At 41.3% G+C, this 17,849-nt stretch overlaps 1 protein-coding gene across 1 annotated transcript; it reads left to right on the forward strand.

Annotated features, from left to right (window-relative positions):
* The first annotated feature begins 15,443 nt into the window (after positions 1-15,443).
* Positions 15,444-17,462, forward strand: HDGFL1 (HDGF like 1). The gene has a single exon (XM_038583963.1). The coding sequence runs from the start codon at positions 15,530-15,532 to the stop codon at positions 16,226-16,228; it is 699 nt and encodes a 232-aa protein (XP_038439891.1). The 5' UTR covers positions 15,444-15,529; the 3' UTR covers positions 16,229-17,462.
* The last annotated feature ends 387 nt before the right edge of the window (positions 17,463-17,849 follow it).

Consider the following 17,849-nt stretch of genomic DNA (forward strand, 5'->3'; position numbering starts at 1 on the left):
TTCAATTGAAGTATACTGGACACACAATATTACATTAGTTTCAGATGTACAACATAGTGATTTGACAAAGTCTGTACATTATGCTATGCTCACCACAAGCATAACTACCATTAGTCACCATGCAACACACAATAGTATTGACTATATATATTCCCTAATACATATACATTTTCATCTCGAGTTTGTTGTTTTAAAGTATAAGAATATTTTCATTCAGAAGGCTGCCATTGAACATTTTGACTGATTATCTACCAGCATGACAGAAGTTGAACTTAATATTTATTTCTGTTCTCTCCTGAAACAGTGCTAAAATAATTGAAAAAGAAGATAAAGGAAGCACAAATTTCCAAGGAAAAAGAGAAATGAGATGTGAAGACAACATAAAAAATAACATATTTTAGAAACTTGGGATAGATAGGCATGTGATAGCTCATTTACAGAACAGAGAATCTAGCTAAGCCTGTAGAAGAGGAGGAGGGGTTGGGGAAGGGAAACCAGAAGGAATGAGTTGATGTCCTCAGAGTCCGGGACATGCCCACACGTCAGAGGCACCTCTTACTGCTGAAGATGTAAATCAGGCGGATTCCAGAGGCAGGAGGAAAGATGAAGTTTTAAAGAAAAGCATTTGGACTCCAAGAGCATCTGCCCAGACTTTTGAAGCTATTGACACTCTTCTTCTACTCCAGCCCAGGACTAGACAGTGGCCATGTAGACAGGTTGATCCAGATAGATTCTGGATTTGGGGACATCAGACTCCTGCAAGGCAGGAGTAAGAATGTGAGTCATCTTTCTAAATGAGGACTAGATCAGTACCTACAAAATGATCTCTAGCTCCTTTCTTAGCACCTACACTAAGCCCCACTCAGCCGCGTCTAATCATACCCACTTCCAAGCCTCACCAACTCATCTTCTCTCTTTCAAGTGGGAGATCTTTCTGGAAAGCCAACCAGTTTAAGAGAAGAGACCAATAGATAGTGACATTCAGGCATCCTCCAATAAAATGTCCTAGTCAACTGGGTCAACCGGCAATGAGGATTGCCATAGAACAAGCTCCACTCCTATATCCTTCCAAGCATCATTTTAGTGCCTCATTCTTAAACAAGAATGGACTGACACTACCACAAGATATATAAGGGAAAAGCCTTAACATGAAACAAAGAGATCAAAATAAACATAAAAAGAAATATGCTTGAAATCAACACAATACAGAGAAGAAAATTTCAAAAGAACAATTATTAATATCTCCAAAAAAGAAAGAGAATATATCACATCCATAAAAAATAAATAACCAAACACTGTAAAGAGTCAGAAGAGGTGAAAACTCTTGTAAATTAAAAAGACTACAGTAAAAAAAAAAAAAAATTCAATAGAAGGTTGGCAAGACAAAATTAGGGAGAGTGAAACAAAGATGGGCTGTCTCCTGCATGCTCCCCTCTGTTGTGCAAGGGCTGGAAATCTATGGCCTATATTCAGAAAATCCCTGCAGGCCAAGATTCCACAACAGGAGACACCTGCATGTGATCTGAGAGGTGCAGATGCCTGTTACTATAGTGGCCAGCAAGTGCTTGGGTCTGGAAGGATAGTTCACAGTGGCCTCTGGACATCTTACTGGACATCACCCATCCCAGTGCTAGGGAGCTGTGTTGGCTCAGACTCCTTGACTCCGTGAAATCTAGTGAGGGCTTTCAATTGTCCTTATTTGCTAGCCCTTCCTGTGATTTTTAAACACTTAATTCCTATATTAAATTTCCCAAAGAAATTCTCCCATAGTAGGTAAACAGGAAGGAGAACTTTCATTAGAGCTAGTATGAATGTGCGTGTATGTAAGAGACAAGGGAAGTGGAGGTAATCCAGGTATTTGTCACTAGAAGAATTAATAAGTAAAAGGTGGTTGGGGTGCCTGGGTGGCTGAGTCAGTTAAGTGTCCAACTCTTGATGTTGGCTCAGGTCATGATCTTAAGGTCACAAGATGGAGCCCTACCTTTGACTCTGCACTGGATGTGGAGTCTGCTTAAGAGTCTCTCTCTCCTTCTTCCTCTGCCCCTCCCACATACCCCCTTCCTTCCCTCTCTAAGAAACAAAACAACAACAACAACAATAAAAAAAAAAAAAACACAAAAGGCAGTTATAAGTCAGTTGGGAACCCAAACAGTACAATATAATACAACTTAGATCATGAAGACATAATATTTAGTGGAAACAAGATAAAATGAGCCTAGTGCATTGCATTTATGTAAATGAGAACACAAACAGTCAAAATGATGCTGCACATTTCACAATGGGCATACTCCCTCTAGCATGCCCACTAGAATGTCATGTGTGGGAATGAGGGAAGAAGATGAGAGCTAGGATCAAGGGTGGATGGAGAGGACAGGATGATACTGCCCTAGGACAGACCAATAACCGTGATGTGCTGTGGACTAAGGAGCAAGACTATCTCCACTCTCCATGGCTGCAATCCCTCACTGGCTCTGGTTCTGTCTCTGTCTCTCTCTCACACACCACACACAAAACTGAAATTGGGCAGCCCATCAGGAACCATTGTCTACTGACTATTAAATCCAGGAGTGATTTATGCACATGGCTCTAAGCACGGCAGTGACAAGTAAGGGGCAAGATGACATAAGAAGGCTTTGAGCTATAAGCTCACTGAGAACAGGGACATAGTTCACCCCTGCATTCCCACTGTCTGCAGATGCTCAATACTGTTTTCTAAAGTGGAACTGGCCTGAAATCAACCGATATCCTTCTCCAGAGTTTAGGTTCCAGGGGCAAAATCCCCTAAACTGAATTGTATCATGAAAATTGTCAGAACTCTCTTTCCTGTGTTGCCATATCAATAATGTATAGTGACCAGTGAACGGCCAGCCCTGCAGTTGCCTTAGTTTAGACAATGACAGCGTCAAGACCATAAAATTGGCCGTTTCCTGACCTTCAGTTTTTCACCAGTGCTCCAGAGAAAGGTATAGTTGGGGAATCAGGGTTGGTGCCAGAACAATGTTTGAGATCTTAAACAGCCACATCTGGAAGAAGAGGACTCTGTCAATGGCCATTTGAAAAACAGAAATATTTTTCATGCAGTTTAAAGAATCTTAGTTTTAGACCTGAAATGACCAGGACTTTATATAACTAGGGAATCCCTCTCATCATTTACTAAGATCAAATCACTGACATCTCTATAAAACCAGACAAGTTGACAATTATAACAAAGGTTAAGAAATGTGGAGTGTATATAGATGTGTGTGTGTGTGTGTGTGTATATATATATATATATATATATATATATACATTTATACTTATATACACATATGCACATATACATATACACAAACATATCAACATATATGTATCATTCGTTGACTGCACCCAGAGAACATTTGGTCTTATAAACAACTTTATTGCTTAATTGGTAATTAGGTCCTGCTTGCCTGTGTGTGGCATGAACATAAATGGGTCGAGAACAGCACCAGGTGCATTCAATTAAAAAAAAAAGCTTTAAAGAGAAGTATCATGTTTTACCACTTGGTTGCATGTTGAAAATATATTTAACAGGTTTATTCCAATGTCAGAGTTGCAATAAATGGAAGTCAGGCTGACTCAAAACAGACATGTCTTGTGGGTTAATCTTTCTGTCTCCTGATTTCCATCACCTACTTTGAAACAATTTAGTCTTCCATTTGTAGAACTTACCAAAGCCTGTGGTTGAAGCCTGCACTCTTCTTTATGCAACAGAAGATGTATATGTGTGTATGTGTATATGTATATATATATATATATATTATATATATTGTGTATGTGTATATATATTCACTTGGAATACTGTTTGTCTGAGTCAGGCTAAGTATCAGAACTAACAAGGCACAGGGCCAATTATATCCATTATTTCTGTAAAATGGCTCAATGGACTTAGGCGCAGCATGAATAAGAGAGACATTAAATAAACTGTGAGCCTATGTGTACGTGCCTTGCCTCCTGTTACTATTCACTGCAGGGCTCTTGGCATGTGTAATGAACCCTGAATAGCAGATCTCAGAAATATATTAGAACATTACGCAATGCAATTATTTTTAGACTTCTCTGAGCATATGAGAAGTTTATGAAGTAGCTTAAAGCTGAAAACTCAGGTACAGAGTGGAATAAAATAGTTTTCAATACCAGATTTCTCTGTGAAATGAGTCAATACTGATCCAATTAGTCATTGCTAATAATTTCCTGGAAGAACATGCCTTTAAATGTAATAGCATAGTAGTTATGCTCTTCATATTTCTCAGAGGACATAGATAGATACATTCACACACTTTCTCTTCTTGCATTGGCTTCTCCAAAATTGATCTATAGCCATGTCTCTAATACAAGTTTGAAATCTCTACCAATTGTGTGTGAAATTCTGTAGAATTTCTCAGAAATATAGTCCTGTGTATTTATTCTTTGTGTCTGATTTAAAGGTTATCCCAGTTAGTATCATTTCAGCAACAATAGTTTTCACTTTACAAATTTCTGATTTGTCATATCTTACCCTGGGATGAGTGTTTACATGAAACTGCTAGGACTTCCAGAAAACTGTTTTTTTCTCAATATTCCCATGGTTGTGAACCCAGAGATGTACAATTTTAAAACACTGTCTCTGTATACTTCAAAACCACTAATGGAAGGTACATAAACTGTATTTTCAAGGCACCTAATGAGGCCAATCCATAAGGAAGTTAAAATTCTTAGATGTCTTCTCCATCCAAATTTTGCTCATTCCTTAAGAAAAATCTCAACTCCTGCTCCATCCAAAAAGTCTTCCCTGATTATTTTTTTTATAAATGGATACAAGTTTTTGTTTTTATTAGAATCTGTTTTGTATTCTCTAAATATTTCATACATAGAATTTTTTCTCCTCAATTAACTTGCAAATTGCTAAGGGAAGGGTATGCATGGCATTTTATAACTTCCTGATACCTAATTAAGATGCTATAAATTCAAGCTTTGAGACTTTCTCTTTTTGATCCAACATATGGCAAATAGCAGATAAAATATAAAAGATACAATTAAATAACTTCAAAGTACTAAATGTATCCATAGGCTAAAAATGGAATGACATGCAAAGTGTTAGGGGAACCAACACTGGGGGTTGGTATGAATCTGAGACTGGAAGCAGGCAGAGGTGACCACGTGTCAGGATTCTGTGGGGTAGAAGGAAATAAGTCCCTCAAATGCAGGGGGCACTAGAGCTGGTCTCGCTGCTGGGCCGTGCAGCTTCCTGACACTGAAAAAGCAACTGCAAAAAGCCCAGATTTACTAATTTGGGGGAGGGGGGATACAACATTTGTAATGTTGCTTCTGCTAGAGGCACAAAGAAACAGACAGCTCTGCAGCCCGACAACCTTGAGCCAGCACCTGTTGGCAGCAGGAAATGAAATCATGACAGATTAAATGAAAATAAGAGACAAATATCAATGATGGTTTTAAAATAAGCATGTTTAGAATCTCTGAAGGGATAGTGAAATGAATAACTCCATGAAAAACATGAGAAAATATGAAACCAAAACAGATATAAATAAAATAATGAAGGGTAGATATAAAAAATTAGAAATTTGTAAAGTGCAAACTATTGTTACCAAAATGATACTAATTGGTGTAACCTTTAAATCAGACACAGGAATAAATACATGGGACTGTAGTTTTGAGGAATCCTACAGAAAGTATCCTAGTAGATAGAGATTTAAAGCATGTATAAGAGACATGGCTACAGTTCAAGATAATTTAATATACTTATCTAAGTGTTCCAGAAGAGATTGAGGAAATATCTGAGAGGCTATATTTAAAAACAGGAATTTTCTAGAGTTGAAGACAGACATGAGTTTAGAGTAAAGTCTTAAAGTATCAATTGTAATGAGTAAAAATAAGCCCATACATGTCTTAGTGAATTGCAGTTTATCGAGGATAAAGACTTGATAACTGGAAAAGAAGACATGATACCTGGAAAGAAATGCCTTTTGCACTGTGGCTCACTTCTCAGCAGCAATAATAGTCTGTAGAAGACAACAAACTAATGCCTTCCTCACATTCTGGCAGAAATAAAATTTTAATTATAAACCATATACCCAGCTAATGTACTATTTAACAGTGAGGTTACCATAAACATATTTTGAGCTATCTACAGTTAAGAGAATTTATCTACTACTGTACACCCTCACTAAAACAATTATTGAGTGAATGTATTTCATTTATACAAAGGAAAGGAAAGGTGTAGAAGAAATGAATGATAAAATATATGAATAAATGTAATAAACTACTTATAAAAATGAAATTTTAAAGATGTAAAATTTTAGACAATTACAAAGGTGAGTGTTGGGGATATTTGCACATGTCTTCAGATCTGGTTAGAAAATTTATAGAGTTATGTATGTTCAGTTGTAATTTCTGAAAGAAGAGAGTTACCAAACCGGTGAAAGGAACTAGCAAAAAGGAAACCTGTAGTAGTGATGATGATGATAATGATGATGATGATGATGATTCTTTCAGTCTGCAGGAAAGTAGAAAAACAGGGAGAAAAAAACAACGAAGTCATGGTAAATCAAAAACACAAAGTGAGAATCCATCACAAAATGTTAAAAAGACTAAATTTCTGTTAATAAAATCTTAGGTTGAATGCAATCTACCCAGAGACTGGTTTCAAGGGTATTATCATTAAACAAAAGGGCATACAAGTTAAAATTAAAGAACTATAACACTTAAGTGCTAACAACAACAACAACAACAACAACAACAACAACAACAACAAAAGCTGTTTCAAGGGTGCCTGGGTGACTCATATGGTTAAGCATCTGCTTTAGGCTTGGGTCATGATCCCAGATCCTGGGATCAAGCTCCATAGGGCTCCCTGCTCAGTGGGAAGTCTGCTTCTCTCTCTCTGCCCCTCCTCTGATTCTTGCTCTCTCGTTCTGCCTCTCTTTCTCTCTCTTCCCTCCCCCCCACACTCTCTATCTCTCTCAAATAAAGAGAAATCTTAAAAAAAAATCTTTTTACAAAAGCTGCTGTGGCATACTAATACCAAACAAGGTAGAATTTCAAGCAAAAGCCTTCAATAGAGCAAAATCATTCTGATAAAATACAAGTTCTAATAAAAGCCAAACAATATAAAAATAAGGAATTTGTATATAATTAACGATAAAGTCTCAAAATGCACAAAGCAGAAACAAACTTAAAGGAAATCGATAAATCTAGAAATACCGTGGAAAATCTTAATGTATTTTTATCACAGATAAATGAAGAAGACAATATATTAGTAGGTGTATGGAAATATGAATGAACAATTAATAAGCTTGCTTATGCATGTTGATAATGTATATACAAAAATATTATATCAATTATGAAACAGATCATGAGGCAGATCACAAATAATATTTCAAAACATTATCAGAGAATGGATGTAACATAGAATACCCAGTATGACCATTGGTTAAAATATTCTATACTCATGTTGTCTTTCCCACATCACTAGCTCTCTTCTGGGCATGCAATAAGCACTCAGACCCTGAACTGGTATCCGAAAAGATGCATTACATTCCAGATTTCACTGTTTGCTGTTTTCTACATATGTAGCCTAAAAAGTCTCTGTGAAGTCATAAGAGTCCTATAAAACAAACAGGAATAAAAACCAGAAGCCTGAACAAAATCAAATCAGTCCTTCACAATATAAAAAGCTACATGCTATCATTCTTTCATTTTTTTCAGGTATACCTGAAATGTGTGAGACAGCTAAAATTAGTAAAGACAAAATTCGATGAACTATTTCAAGTTACAATTGGTGGAAGAGTTATTAATTATTAATATTAAATTGTTCAATTTACTATTTAGGCATTTTGGATTTATCTGTTAATTGAAAATTTTATTGACTTTGCTATTATGACAAGAGAAAAATGCGTGGTCAGTCATCATGAATCAATATGGTAGCTTGCAAAAGTCTCAGAATATATGTCCTTTGAAAATGTTTTAAAAAAGGGAGGGAGGCACTTCATGGCTCAGTCAGTTAAGTGTCTGCCTTCAGCTCAGGTCGTGATCTCGGTGTCCTGGGATCGAGCCCCATTTTGGGCTCGCTGCTTTTTGGGGAGTCTGCTTCTCCCTCTCCCTCTGCCTGCTGCTCCCCTTACTTGTGCTCTTTCTCCTTCTCTCTCTGTGTCAAGTATATAAATAAAACCTTTTAAATTTTTTTAAAAAGAAAATGTTGAAAAATGCTCTTATGTGATTGCAGTTTATAGTTATAACTATTCTGAGAGAAAAAGAAAGGCTGGCCATTTAATGATTTATTTATTTGAGAGGGAGATGGGGAGGGGAAAGGGAGAGGGAGAAAGAGAATCTCCGACAAGACTCCCTGCTGAGCATGGGGCTCAATATAGGGCTGATGTGGGGTGCAATTCCATGACCCTGAGATCATAACCTGAGCCAAAATCGAAAGTTGGTTACTTGACTGACTGAGCCACCCAGGCACTCCAAGGCTAGCCATTTTAAAGAGAAGTAGACATTCTATCTGTAATACTTTACACCTGGGGAGATCCCATGTCCCTGCTAACATTACTTGATGTGTAGCTAACATCATTTTACCTTTATACATAACGGCCCATCATCGATTATCAGCATAATTATTGTTCTACATATTATTGTAAGAACAGATGCCCATTCTTAAGATTAAATCTGCCTCTTCGTATCTCCTTCTCCAAACACTGTCATCAAAGGCGGATAGATACACATTTGACTCACTGTCTTTTTTTAAGTTTTATTTATTTAAGTAATGCCTACACCCACATGGGACTCGAACTCATGACCTGGAGATAAGGAGTCACACGCTTTTCTGCTTGAGGCAGCTGTGCACCCCTGACTCACTATTTTTAGTATAAGAATGCATATACATGGAACTGAAATTGTAACTGGAGTAGCCTTAGGAATTGTAACTACTCCCCATTTCACTTTTGTGATCCTTCTAGTAACTTGTTAAGTTTGTGACATTTCTGCTTTCTTAGTATTTGCTTCATCCTTCTCTTCATTTTCTCTCAACCAACTTTTCTAGCCGCTGATAGGTTGTATTTTTTTAATGGCTTTGCTCATGAGGAATAGGTGGACAAGAAAAAAAAGAAAGAAAGAAAAAGAAGAAAAGCAGTATAATGTAGCAAAGTGTTTTAAGAATTAATTAAGAAAACAGGTATAAAGTGTTTCTATCAATATGTGCCATGTAAGTGCTCAATAAATGGTAAACAGCAGCTCTATTATAATTTTACTTATGAATATATTCTCATTATGATTATACTTTGACAAGTGGGAATAGAGTATGGACTTTTGTTATGTCTGATTTTGAAGAGCTATATCCTAAGTGTCTTATGTATGTATTTCAATTTTATAAGTATCGAAAATACTCTATTTTGTCTACCTTGAAAAATGGCCAAAGAGAGAAGGGATAACATCATTTGTTCAAAGAGTCATCATCTGTGTCATATGGAGCATTCTTCTGAGGCATTGAAAGTGCTTTTCCCTCACTGATTCCATCTAAATAATGAACAAACTCCATAAAAAGACAGAAGGAATGCTTGTTGAAGATTTTGCTCACTTCAAATGCTGGTTTATGTTGAATTTCTATGCTCTGACTTTCTTTTACTGGATCTCTATTCCATGCTTTATGAGTTTTTGAATTAATATGAAATCTCTAAACTCCCTAGAGTACTTATATATTTCAACAAATAATATACATATTCCCTCATTTAGAGAAATCTAAATTGTTCTGAAGGCAAAATATTTCTTTCACAATGTTTAAAAAGACAAAGCCATTCATCTCCAATAATCCTTTGGTTAGAAAGATAAATACCAACTCAATACAGGTATCTCTAATCCAAAATTAAATGAAAAATTTAAGGCATTTTGTAATAATGAAATATGTAAAACTTGGGGTGCCTGGGTGGCTCAGTTGGTTGAGTCTCCAACTCTTGATCTCAGGGACACAAGTCTACTTAAAAAAAATTATGAAAACTTCAATCAAAATTATTGCCCATCTTCAAATACCATTTTCATTAATTCAAAATTAGAAAACTGGGTCTAAAAATTACCTATTTTTCCTTGTCATGCATATTGTTGATGATTTCCTTAGATGGAAACAGTATAAATGACTTATTCCCCAAAGATTAGTATTTTGGTAATTATTTTGGAAGCTATGAAACTATTAGAAGGAAGAGTAAGAGGGTATTGAGGTGAAGACTGAGTTTGTAACATCAAAAACTTTTAGAGGCTTTCTGAAAGCTTTAGTTATTTTATTTTTTGTTTTTTTTTTAATTCATGATAGACATGGAGAGAGAGAGATAGGCAGAGACACAGGCAGAGGGAGAAGCAAGCTCCATGCAGGGAGCCCGACCTGGGACTCGATCTGGGACTTCAGGATCACGCCCTGGGCTGAAGGCAGGGCTAAACTGCTGAGCCACCCAGGGATCTCCGATCTTGGATCTTCCAAAAATGTGTTTCTATTGCATGAAGACTATGTTCCCTCCAAATGATAAGAAAAAAAGTATGCAATTATAAGATTAAAGAAACACTGGCAAGACATCAAGCTAAATTTAGAACCAGAAGCAATTTGTGTGTGTGTGGGGGAAACAATAGTAAGCCCCTCAAAAGTATCACGTGAAGCAAAAATAAAAAAGATTCGCATTTTAACAAAATAGAGTAGTGCTTCCTATTTTAATAGTGATGACGAATAATAGTTGAAAATTTAATAGATCCCAGGCAATCTGTTGGACACATACTTTTTGCTCATTTGAAACCGCTTTTCTCTCAAATGGGTCTTAAGTTTATTGAAGAACTAGGTTTTACATAGGCTGAAAAATTGCCTACATTATATATTTGGTTCTTTCTTTTCATTCAACTTCCTATTTTAAGCATTTTCAAAGTCATTAAATTATACTATAAAAGCCTTAAAGACAGAATATGGCCATGTTATATGCCTCCAATCCTCAACTATTGGATACTCACTAGCATTGATAACTTGTTTAAACTTTGCTAATTATATAGATAAAAAAATAACTCATACATTTTTTTTGTGTGACCGTTTGAATAAACATTATCCTGCAAGATTCCAATTAGAAACACACTCATATTATTGAAACATTTAATTTTTAACTTTTTCCCAAAGAATAATCTGTAAAATCTTCTAGCACCCAATAAATCAGGATAATAAAATATAATTTGTAATCAGCCACTTTTATTAATTTTCAAGTGGCATATTCTTTCTATAGCTATGAAAACATCAGTTTTGCAAACTATTGTGATCTATTTGCTCCCTCCTATGTGTCACCCCCATAAACATTTGTGACTGGCCAAGGAGGCCCAAGTTGGTGGCACATATAGAGGAATTGGAAAATCTGTACCCTCTGTCTCCCTTCCCCAAATGCCATCATCAAACCTAGGGACAGATTTGACTCACTATTCAAATTGATAATGATACAGCTCCTTGGAAACATTCCTTAAATTATCCTTTAGCTCTGGGACATCCTCACTGATACAGTTTATCCTACTCCCAGCAGATTCCTTGGATTTCAGAAGTCTCTGAGGCTTTAAGGGGTAGGCTAAGTGGTCACTGATAAAATATAAAGGAGACAAAATATAGAAGTAGTGCATCTCCTGTGGCTTTTAAAAAGGACAGTGTGGGGATTTTCTGCCCATGGTCAGGGAGGGGATTTCTTTTCCATACAATTGTGCCTGCTAGAACATTTTAAAAAGAAAAGACTTGACCCCACATACCAACCATGTATAAATATTTCTGTTGTATGAACCCGGAGACGGCTAATATTTTTAATGAAGACAAAAGCATACAGAAAACAACTGCATTTTTTTTATATCATAATTTCATCAGACTAATTGAATTTTAAACTAATTAAACAAGATAACATCAATTAGGTATCTATTGTCTCTCTTGTGTAATTATATGTTTTATTAGCTGTGTTTCATAATTGCTACAGCAGTTTTTTAAATACTATCATGAGTTTTCCAGAGAAGGAAACCGAGAAGTGCCGTGCACATTTTGGATTCTAAGGTGTTTTAAAAGGTATGCCTCTGCTGAAATTAGGTCCCCTTGCCAAACAGGTGTTTTTGGTACATTTGATATTTAAAACATCTTGATCTATTAGAAACAGTTGCACTTCTGGAGATCTAGTTTTAAGAAATGATAATTGTACTTGCCCACAAGTATTTTGTATGACAGCCCAATCTACACCTAACCAGGTTATCATGAACACCACTTCCCTATTCTCTCTGCTTCAAGCAAGAAAGACAATAACTTTTTTATTTTAAATTTTTATTTTAAAGATTTTATTTATTTATTCATGAGAAACAGAGAGGCAGAGACATAGGCAGAGGGAGAGATGCAGGCTCGCTGCAGGGAGCCTGATGTGGGACTCAATCCCAGGACCCTGGGATCATGACCTGAGCCAAAGGCAGATGCTCAACCACTGAGCCACACAGGCACCCAGATAAGAACTTTTAAAAATAAGTTGGTTTCAAGGGTAAAAGAAGCCAAGATCATGCCACTTAATTACATCACTGAGAACAGAGGTGTAAAAGAATTGTATTTCCACGAAAATGGTTCCTATTTAACTTTTTAAATGAATTTCACTTTTCCTCAACCTTCGTCCAGTTCTCCCACTTCTGGAGTAAGCTACCATTAGCAGTTAAGTTCCATTGAGGAATATTGTTTTTAAAAATAGTATTTCCACATAACAAAATCTCTTGCATTGGCTGCCGTAGAAGTTGTGATGGATGTGACATTGCATATGTCATATGGATAATCAGCTGGCACAGGGCTTCTCTTCATCCTTCAATGCCCTTATTCCTGAATCGACTCCTTTCACTAGATCTTTATCCTCATTGGGTCTAATAATTAAAAAAATAGCCTAATTCCTACCGAAAATGAAACTCTCCTTCACACTTTATTAGTACTGACCCTCATACCCATTGTTGGGACTTTCATACCCATAATCTCATCAATATTTTTAACAATCCTGAGAGAAATTCAAAGTATTACTTCATCACCTTAAGATCATGTAGCAGAGGCTCAGAACCATTTTATCTACTCCTGGCCTTAGGAGGCTGGCAAACAAATGAGGAATTCGAGAATCCTTTTTATTGTCTCCTACCACCCCTTTCCTGTCCTAATAACCACCCTCCCACTGAGTTCTCCTGGAATTCCTTTGTATTTATGCAAAGAACACGTTTCATCAGTTGAAGACTAGCTTGGGTTTCTCTTTAGTGAAGTCTCTGGTGGCTTAGCTCTTAAATTATAGTTCCAAGTCCTCAAAGATAAAGATCTTTTGTGCTGGCCCTGTAGCACCATACCGATAAGGGGTGAAGACAGGAGAATGATCATTTGTGCCCAATAGAATTTCTTTTACTCTTTGCAGTTCTGGGTGCTTCTCTACTAGACTTTCTTGCTTGTTTCCTTTTTGTTTCAGATTCTGATACGTTTTTGGTTATTTGCTCTACTCCTCAAATGCTCCCTCCAAATAATACCCTCACACCTCCCTGTTTACCTGCTGTGACCCTGATGACACATGATCTTTGATGTTTGGATTACACTGCTACGGCCCATTTGCCCATAATCAAACTCACCTTGAGCTATTGGTTTTTAGGTCTCGTCATGCCTTCAGACTGATGGGATGGCATAACTAAATGTCTTTTCTGGCCATCATCCTGTCTAACCAGACTTTTCCTCTTTGAGCGACTTTGCTACATGATCTGTGCTTCAGTGCAGCATAGTGAGGGCTGAGAAAAAAAAAAAGGCTGCATGTGTGTAGTAAGGCCTCTGCCTACAGAAACTCCACATTCCTTCCTACCATGGGCTCCACAGTTGCCCATGATGTTCTATTTATCTTCTACAGCCACTAAACATTTCTAGTTTTCTGGTGCTTTCAACCTCTCTATGAAGTTGAAGAGGAAACGTTATCAGATTCATCTTTGTAGCAGAATGTCATAAAAAAAAATGTTCTGAGAAAATGGCTTGACAGAAAAAGCTACAAGGACTTGTTTAGAATTATCAAAGTGCAGGGTTTTGTTTTGTCTTACTGGGAGAAGGTGCCTTCTTTTGCCCAGAGCAGGTCTCCACCAACCAGAGGCAAATTGGTGATCATCCAACCCAGGAAACAGGAAACAAATCTGCGTTGTAATGAAACTGGTTAATGGTTCTAATTCTCCACTGGTCACTGTTGGTTACACTAGGAAAGGACATCTGTGTACTTAAACACATGATTAATATTGAAGGGTGTCTGTCATAATAGCCAAGAGTACTCATATTGATAAATTTGGCTAGGCTTCAAAGTGGAAGCTCACAGGACTCAAAAAAAGATGGATTTCTCCATCTTTCTAACAAATGCAGTTACATGGAAACTCCCCAAAGTATCAGTTTAGAATCCCTCTTGTATCTGGAGAAATGTCTCTTCTTTAAATAGTGTCTCAGCTGAGATAATGCTTTTTTTTTTTTTTTTTTTCTCTGTCTGTGGCCCCCGGGAAGGCCTAGTTACCAACAGCATATTTGATATGAGCAGACCTTTATCTAATTCGTAATCACAACCATCCCACCTTTCCCCCTCTTGTAGCAAGATTTTGAGAGCATTTGGTCTACTCTTTGTGTTAGAATCATTAAGTCTCATTGTTTACCATACAGTAGAATCACGCAAAGAAAAAAGTCTGACTCCAGCCTGCGATGCAAACCTGCCACGCAAAGTGGGAAATTTTGATATGGTTGGTTTGACCTGGGCATGCAGCTGATATAAACATTTTGTGGGATTCCCAACCCACCCCCCACCCCAAATACTACCGGTTCAGAATACTGGATTCCAGAAAGATGTGCACTCAGGACATCCTAACAGTGTCGCTAACTCCATCCCTTTGCCTGGAGGAGGCCTCAGGGTCAAGCCTCAAAGAAATCAGAAAAACCCAATGAAACCACTGACCCAACCAGGCCACCAGAGGCTCCTGAGGCCAGAGTGGTTTGCTGCCCCGAGTAGGCCGGACGCACCCGCACGGACACCTCGAGTTTGCACTAGCCTGTGACTGGTCTCACCCACATCTGGGTGCACCGAGTCACCTAGTTGCGCCAACCACACCGGCCCATCTCACCCCCTCCCGGGCCCCTCTGGCTCACCGCGCACCACATAGTCCTCGTGGCCCGGGGACCCTGGGGATCGAGGGGCACCGGGCCACCGGGTGGCCGAGCTATGGGCTCCATCATTCTAGAAATCGCGGCGTGCACAGCGGGGCCTCGGAGATGATGCCGTGTGCGCGCTGGAACCCTCCGGGGTGCGGGGGTGCGGGGGTGCGGGGCGTGCGCGGGGCCCGGGAGGGGGGAAGGCGGCGGGGAGGGGGCCGGGGGCGGGGGCGAGGGGAGGGCGCGTGCCCAGCCCAGCGGCCGCCACCCGCCGGCGTTCCGGGCGTCGCCGGGGCCTCCACCGGGCCGGGGCCTCCGCCGGGGCCTCCACCGGGCCAGGGCCTCCGCCGAGGCCGGGTGCGCAGCCTCGCCATGTCGCGGTGCTGCCGGCGCAAGTACGAGAGCGGCGACCTGGTGTTCGCCAAGCTGAAGGGCTACGCCCACTGGCCGGCCCGGGTCGAGCACCTGGCCGAGCCCAACCGCTACCAGGTGTTCTTCTTCGGGACCCACGAGACGGCCTTCCTGGGCCCCAAGCACCTGTTCCCCTACGAGGAGTCCAAGGAGAAGTTCGGCAAGCCCAGCAAGAGGAGGGGCTTCAGCGAGGGGCTGTGGGAGATCGAGAACAACCCCTCGGTCCGGGCCGCCGCCGACCCGCCGGCCCCCCAGGAGCAGCGGGGGGCGGCCAGCGCGGGCGCAGGGGCCGGGCCGCAGGCGGGGCAGCCGCGCGGCGACGTGGGGGCCGAGGAGGAGCAGCAGCAGCGGGAGGAGCAGCTGCAGCGGGAGGAGGAGCTGCAGCGGGAGGAGCAGCTGCAGCGGGAGGAGCAGCTGCAGCGGGAGGAGCAGCTGCAGCGGGAGGAGCAGCTGCAGCGGGAGGAGCAGCTGCAGCGGGCCGAGCAGGCGCGGGCCAAGAGGAGCGCGGGGGAGCTGCCGGAGGGCGCCCCGAAACGTCCCCGGGAGGCCGAGCCGGAGCGGGAGCCGCAGCCGCGGCCGCAGGAGCAGGAGCGGGAGCAGGAGCCCCGGGGCGCCGAGCAGCAGCAGCGGCGGGGAGAGCGCGACAGCCCCAGCCCGTAGCCCCCACTTCCTGGAAGAGCCCCCGCCCCGCTCCAGCCGCGGCCTGCCGGGTACTGGGGAAACCGGCCGCGGCCTGCGAACTGGGACGCCTCCCCCTCCCCCACCCCCTCCCCCTCCCCCACCCGCTCTCCTCCACCCCCGGCCCGGGGTTGACCTGCAGAGGCGGGCGCCCGGCCCCCAGCTCTGTGCTCCCCACACCCTGTGATCTGGGTCAGGGCCTCCAGCCCCCGGGATGAGGGGCGCCCGCCGAGCCCCTGCCGGCCCGGAACTGTTTCCCAAGGCTTCAGTTGGGGCCTGGCAGACACCCGCCTCTCCCTCCGCCGGCATTCTGGACGTCTGCGTTGGAATCGGGGATACGGAGCGGCGGGGGACTTGCGGGGTGACTTGCAGGGCCCGGTGGTGCTGGTGGGGAGCAGCCCCCGGGGCTCCTGCCCGCGCCCCCTGCTGCCTCTTACCCCAGCTGCTCAGATGCACCGAAAGTGGGACAGCTTCTGGGGGAGGGCCTCCCTCCTTTCTGAGTCCCTTTTGGGAGTTCTGGGATTTGTCATTTTTCATCCAGTAATGTGGGAGCTTCCCAGTTGTTGGTGACATGGGGAGGATTAGCTTTGCCCCCGCTCTCTGGATGGAAGTGGTGAGGCACACCTGTCCCCTGTTTAGATCTCTGGGGCTATAGGGGATGTTCTGGGACGACGCCTGGCCACCCCTCTCCCTCGTCCACAGCCTCAAGGCCACCCCGCAGTCAGTCATATATGTCACTCAGGTGGAAAAGGCACATAGTTTGGGAAACTTTGTTTTAATGAAAAGATTCTCTTTTTTTTTTTTTTTTTTGACAAATGAAAACTACCCTCAGCTATGCCTTCAGTCCGCTCTCAGCTCTGCCGTTGTTAACTCCATTTCAGAGATGGACTAGGAGGTTCCCTTTCTGTTTGGGATTCGATGACTTTCTTTTTGTAGCTAAGGCTTTGGTGTTCCCCGGGCAGTGCCATTTCCCATCCACCTTCCGCACTCTGGCCCCCTCAGCATTGTCACCAGACCTGAAATGTAACTTCCTGAGGAGAGGGAAGTGAGTGCCCCCTCCCAGCCTCTCCTGGAGCCTCTCTATGTGCCTTTCCCCTGTTGTCTCCTTACCCCTGCCCCTCTCCCATGGGCTCTGATGAAAAATTGTTGACTAGCTTTGGAAGTTGAGAACTGAACTATTTCAGTTCCAGGAAATAAAACCTGTTGATTCAACAAATCTCAGGTCTGTTCCTTTGGTTCCTTAAGAATTGGCCATTAACGTTAATGCCCCTCCTACCTTCTGTACATCCTGTGATAAAGGCAATCGTTTGTAAGGTACAGGGATATTTTAGAAACCCCGCCCCAATAAAGCTTCCTTATTTCAACGTCTCTACACCATCTGTAGTAGTCTCCCCACGCTGTGTAGGACCAATGGAAAGACGTCAACTTAAAATGTTTGAATGGTGACCCCCTTAGGACTATAACTGGGTTTCTAATACTCTGCTTGCTTTATCAGACAACAGATTTAGAGCAGAAGGAGGGTAAGAGGATGGATCCTTCCTTTAATTGTTGTGATTGCCCTCCCAGATCTCATCACTACTCTCCTGATAAAAGGCCCTTGCTT

The sequence above is a fragment of the Canis lupus genome, chromosome 35, assembly GCF_011100685.1.
Source record: "Canis lupus familiaris isolate Mischka breed German Shepherd chromosome 35, alternate assembly UU_Cfam_GSD_1.0, whole genome shotgun sequence".
Lineage (NCBI taxonomy): Eukaryota > Metazoa > Chordata > Mammalia > Carnivora > Canidae > Canis > Canis lupus.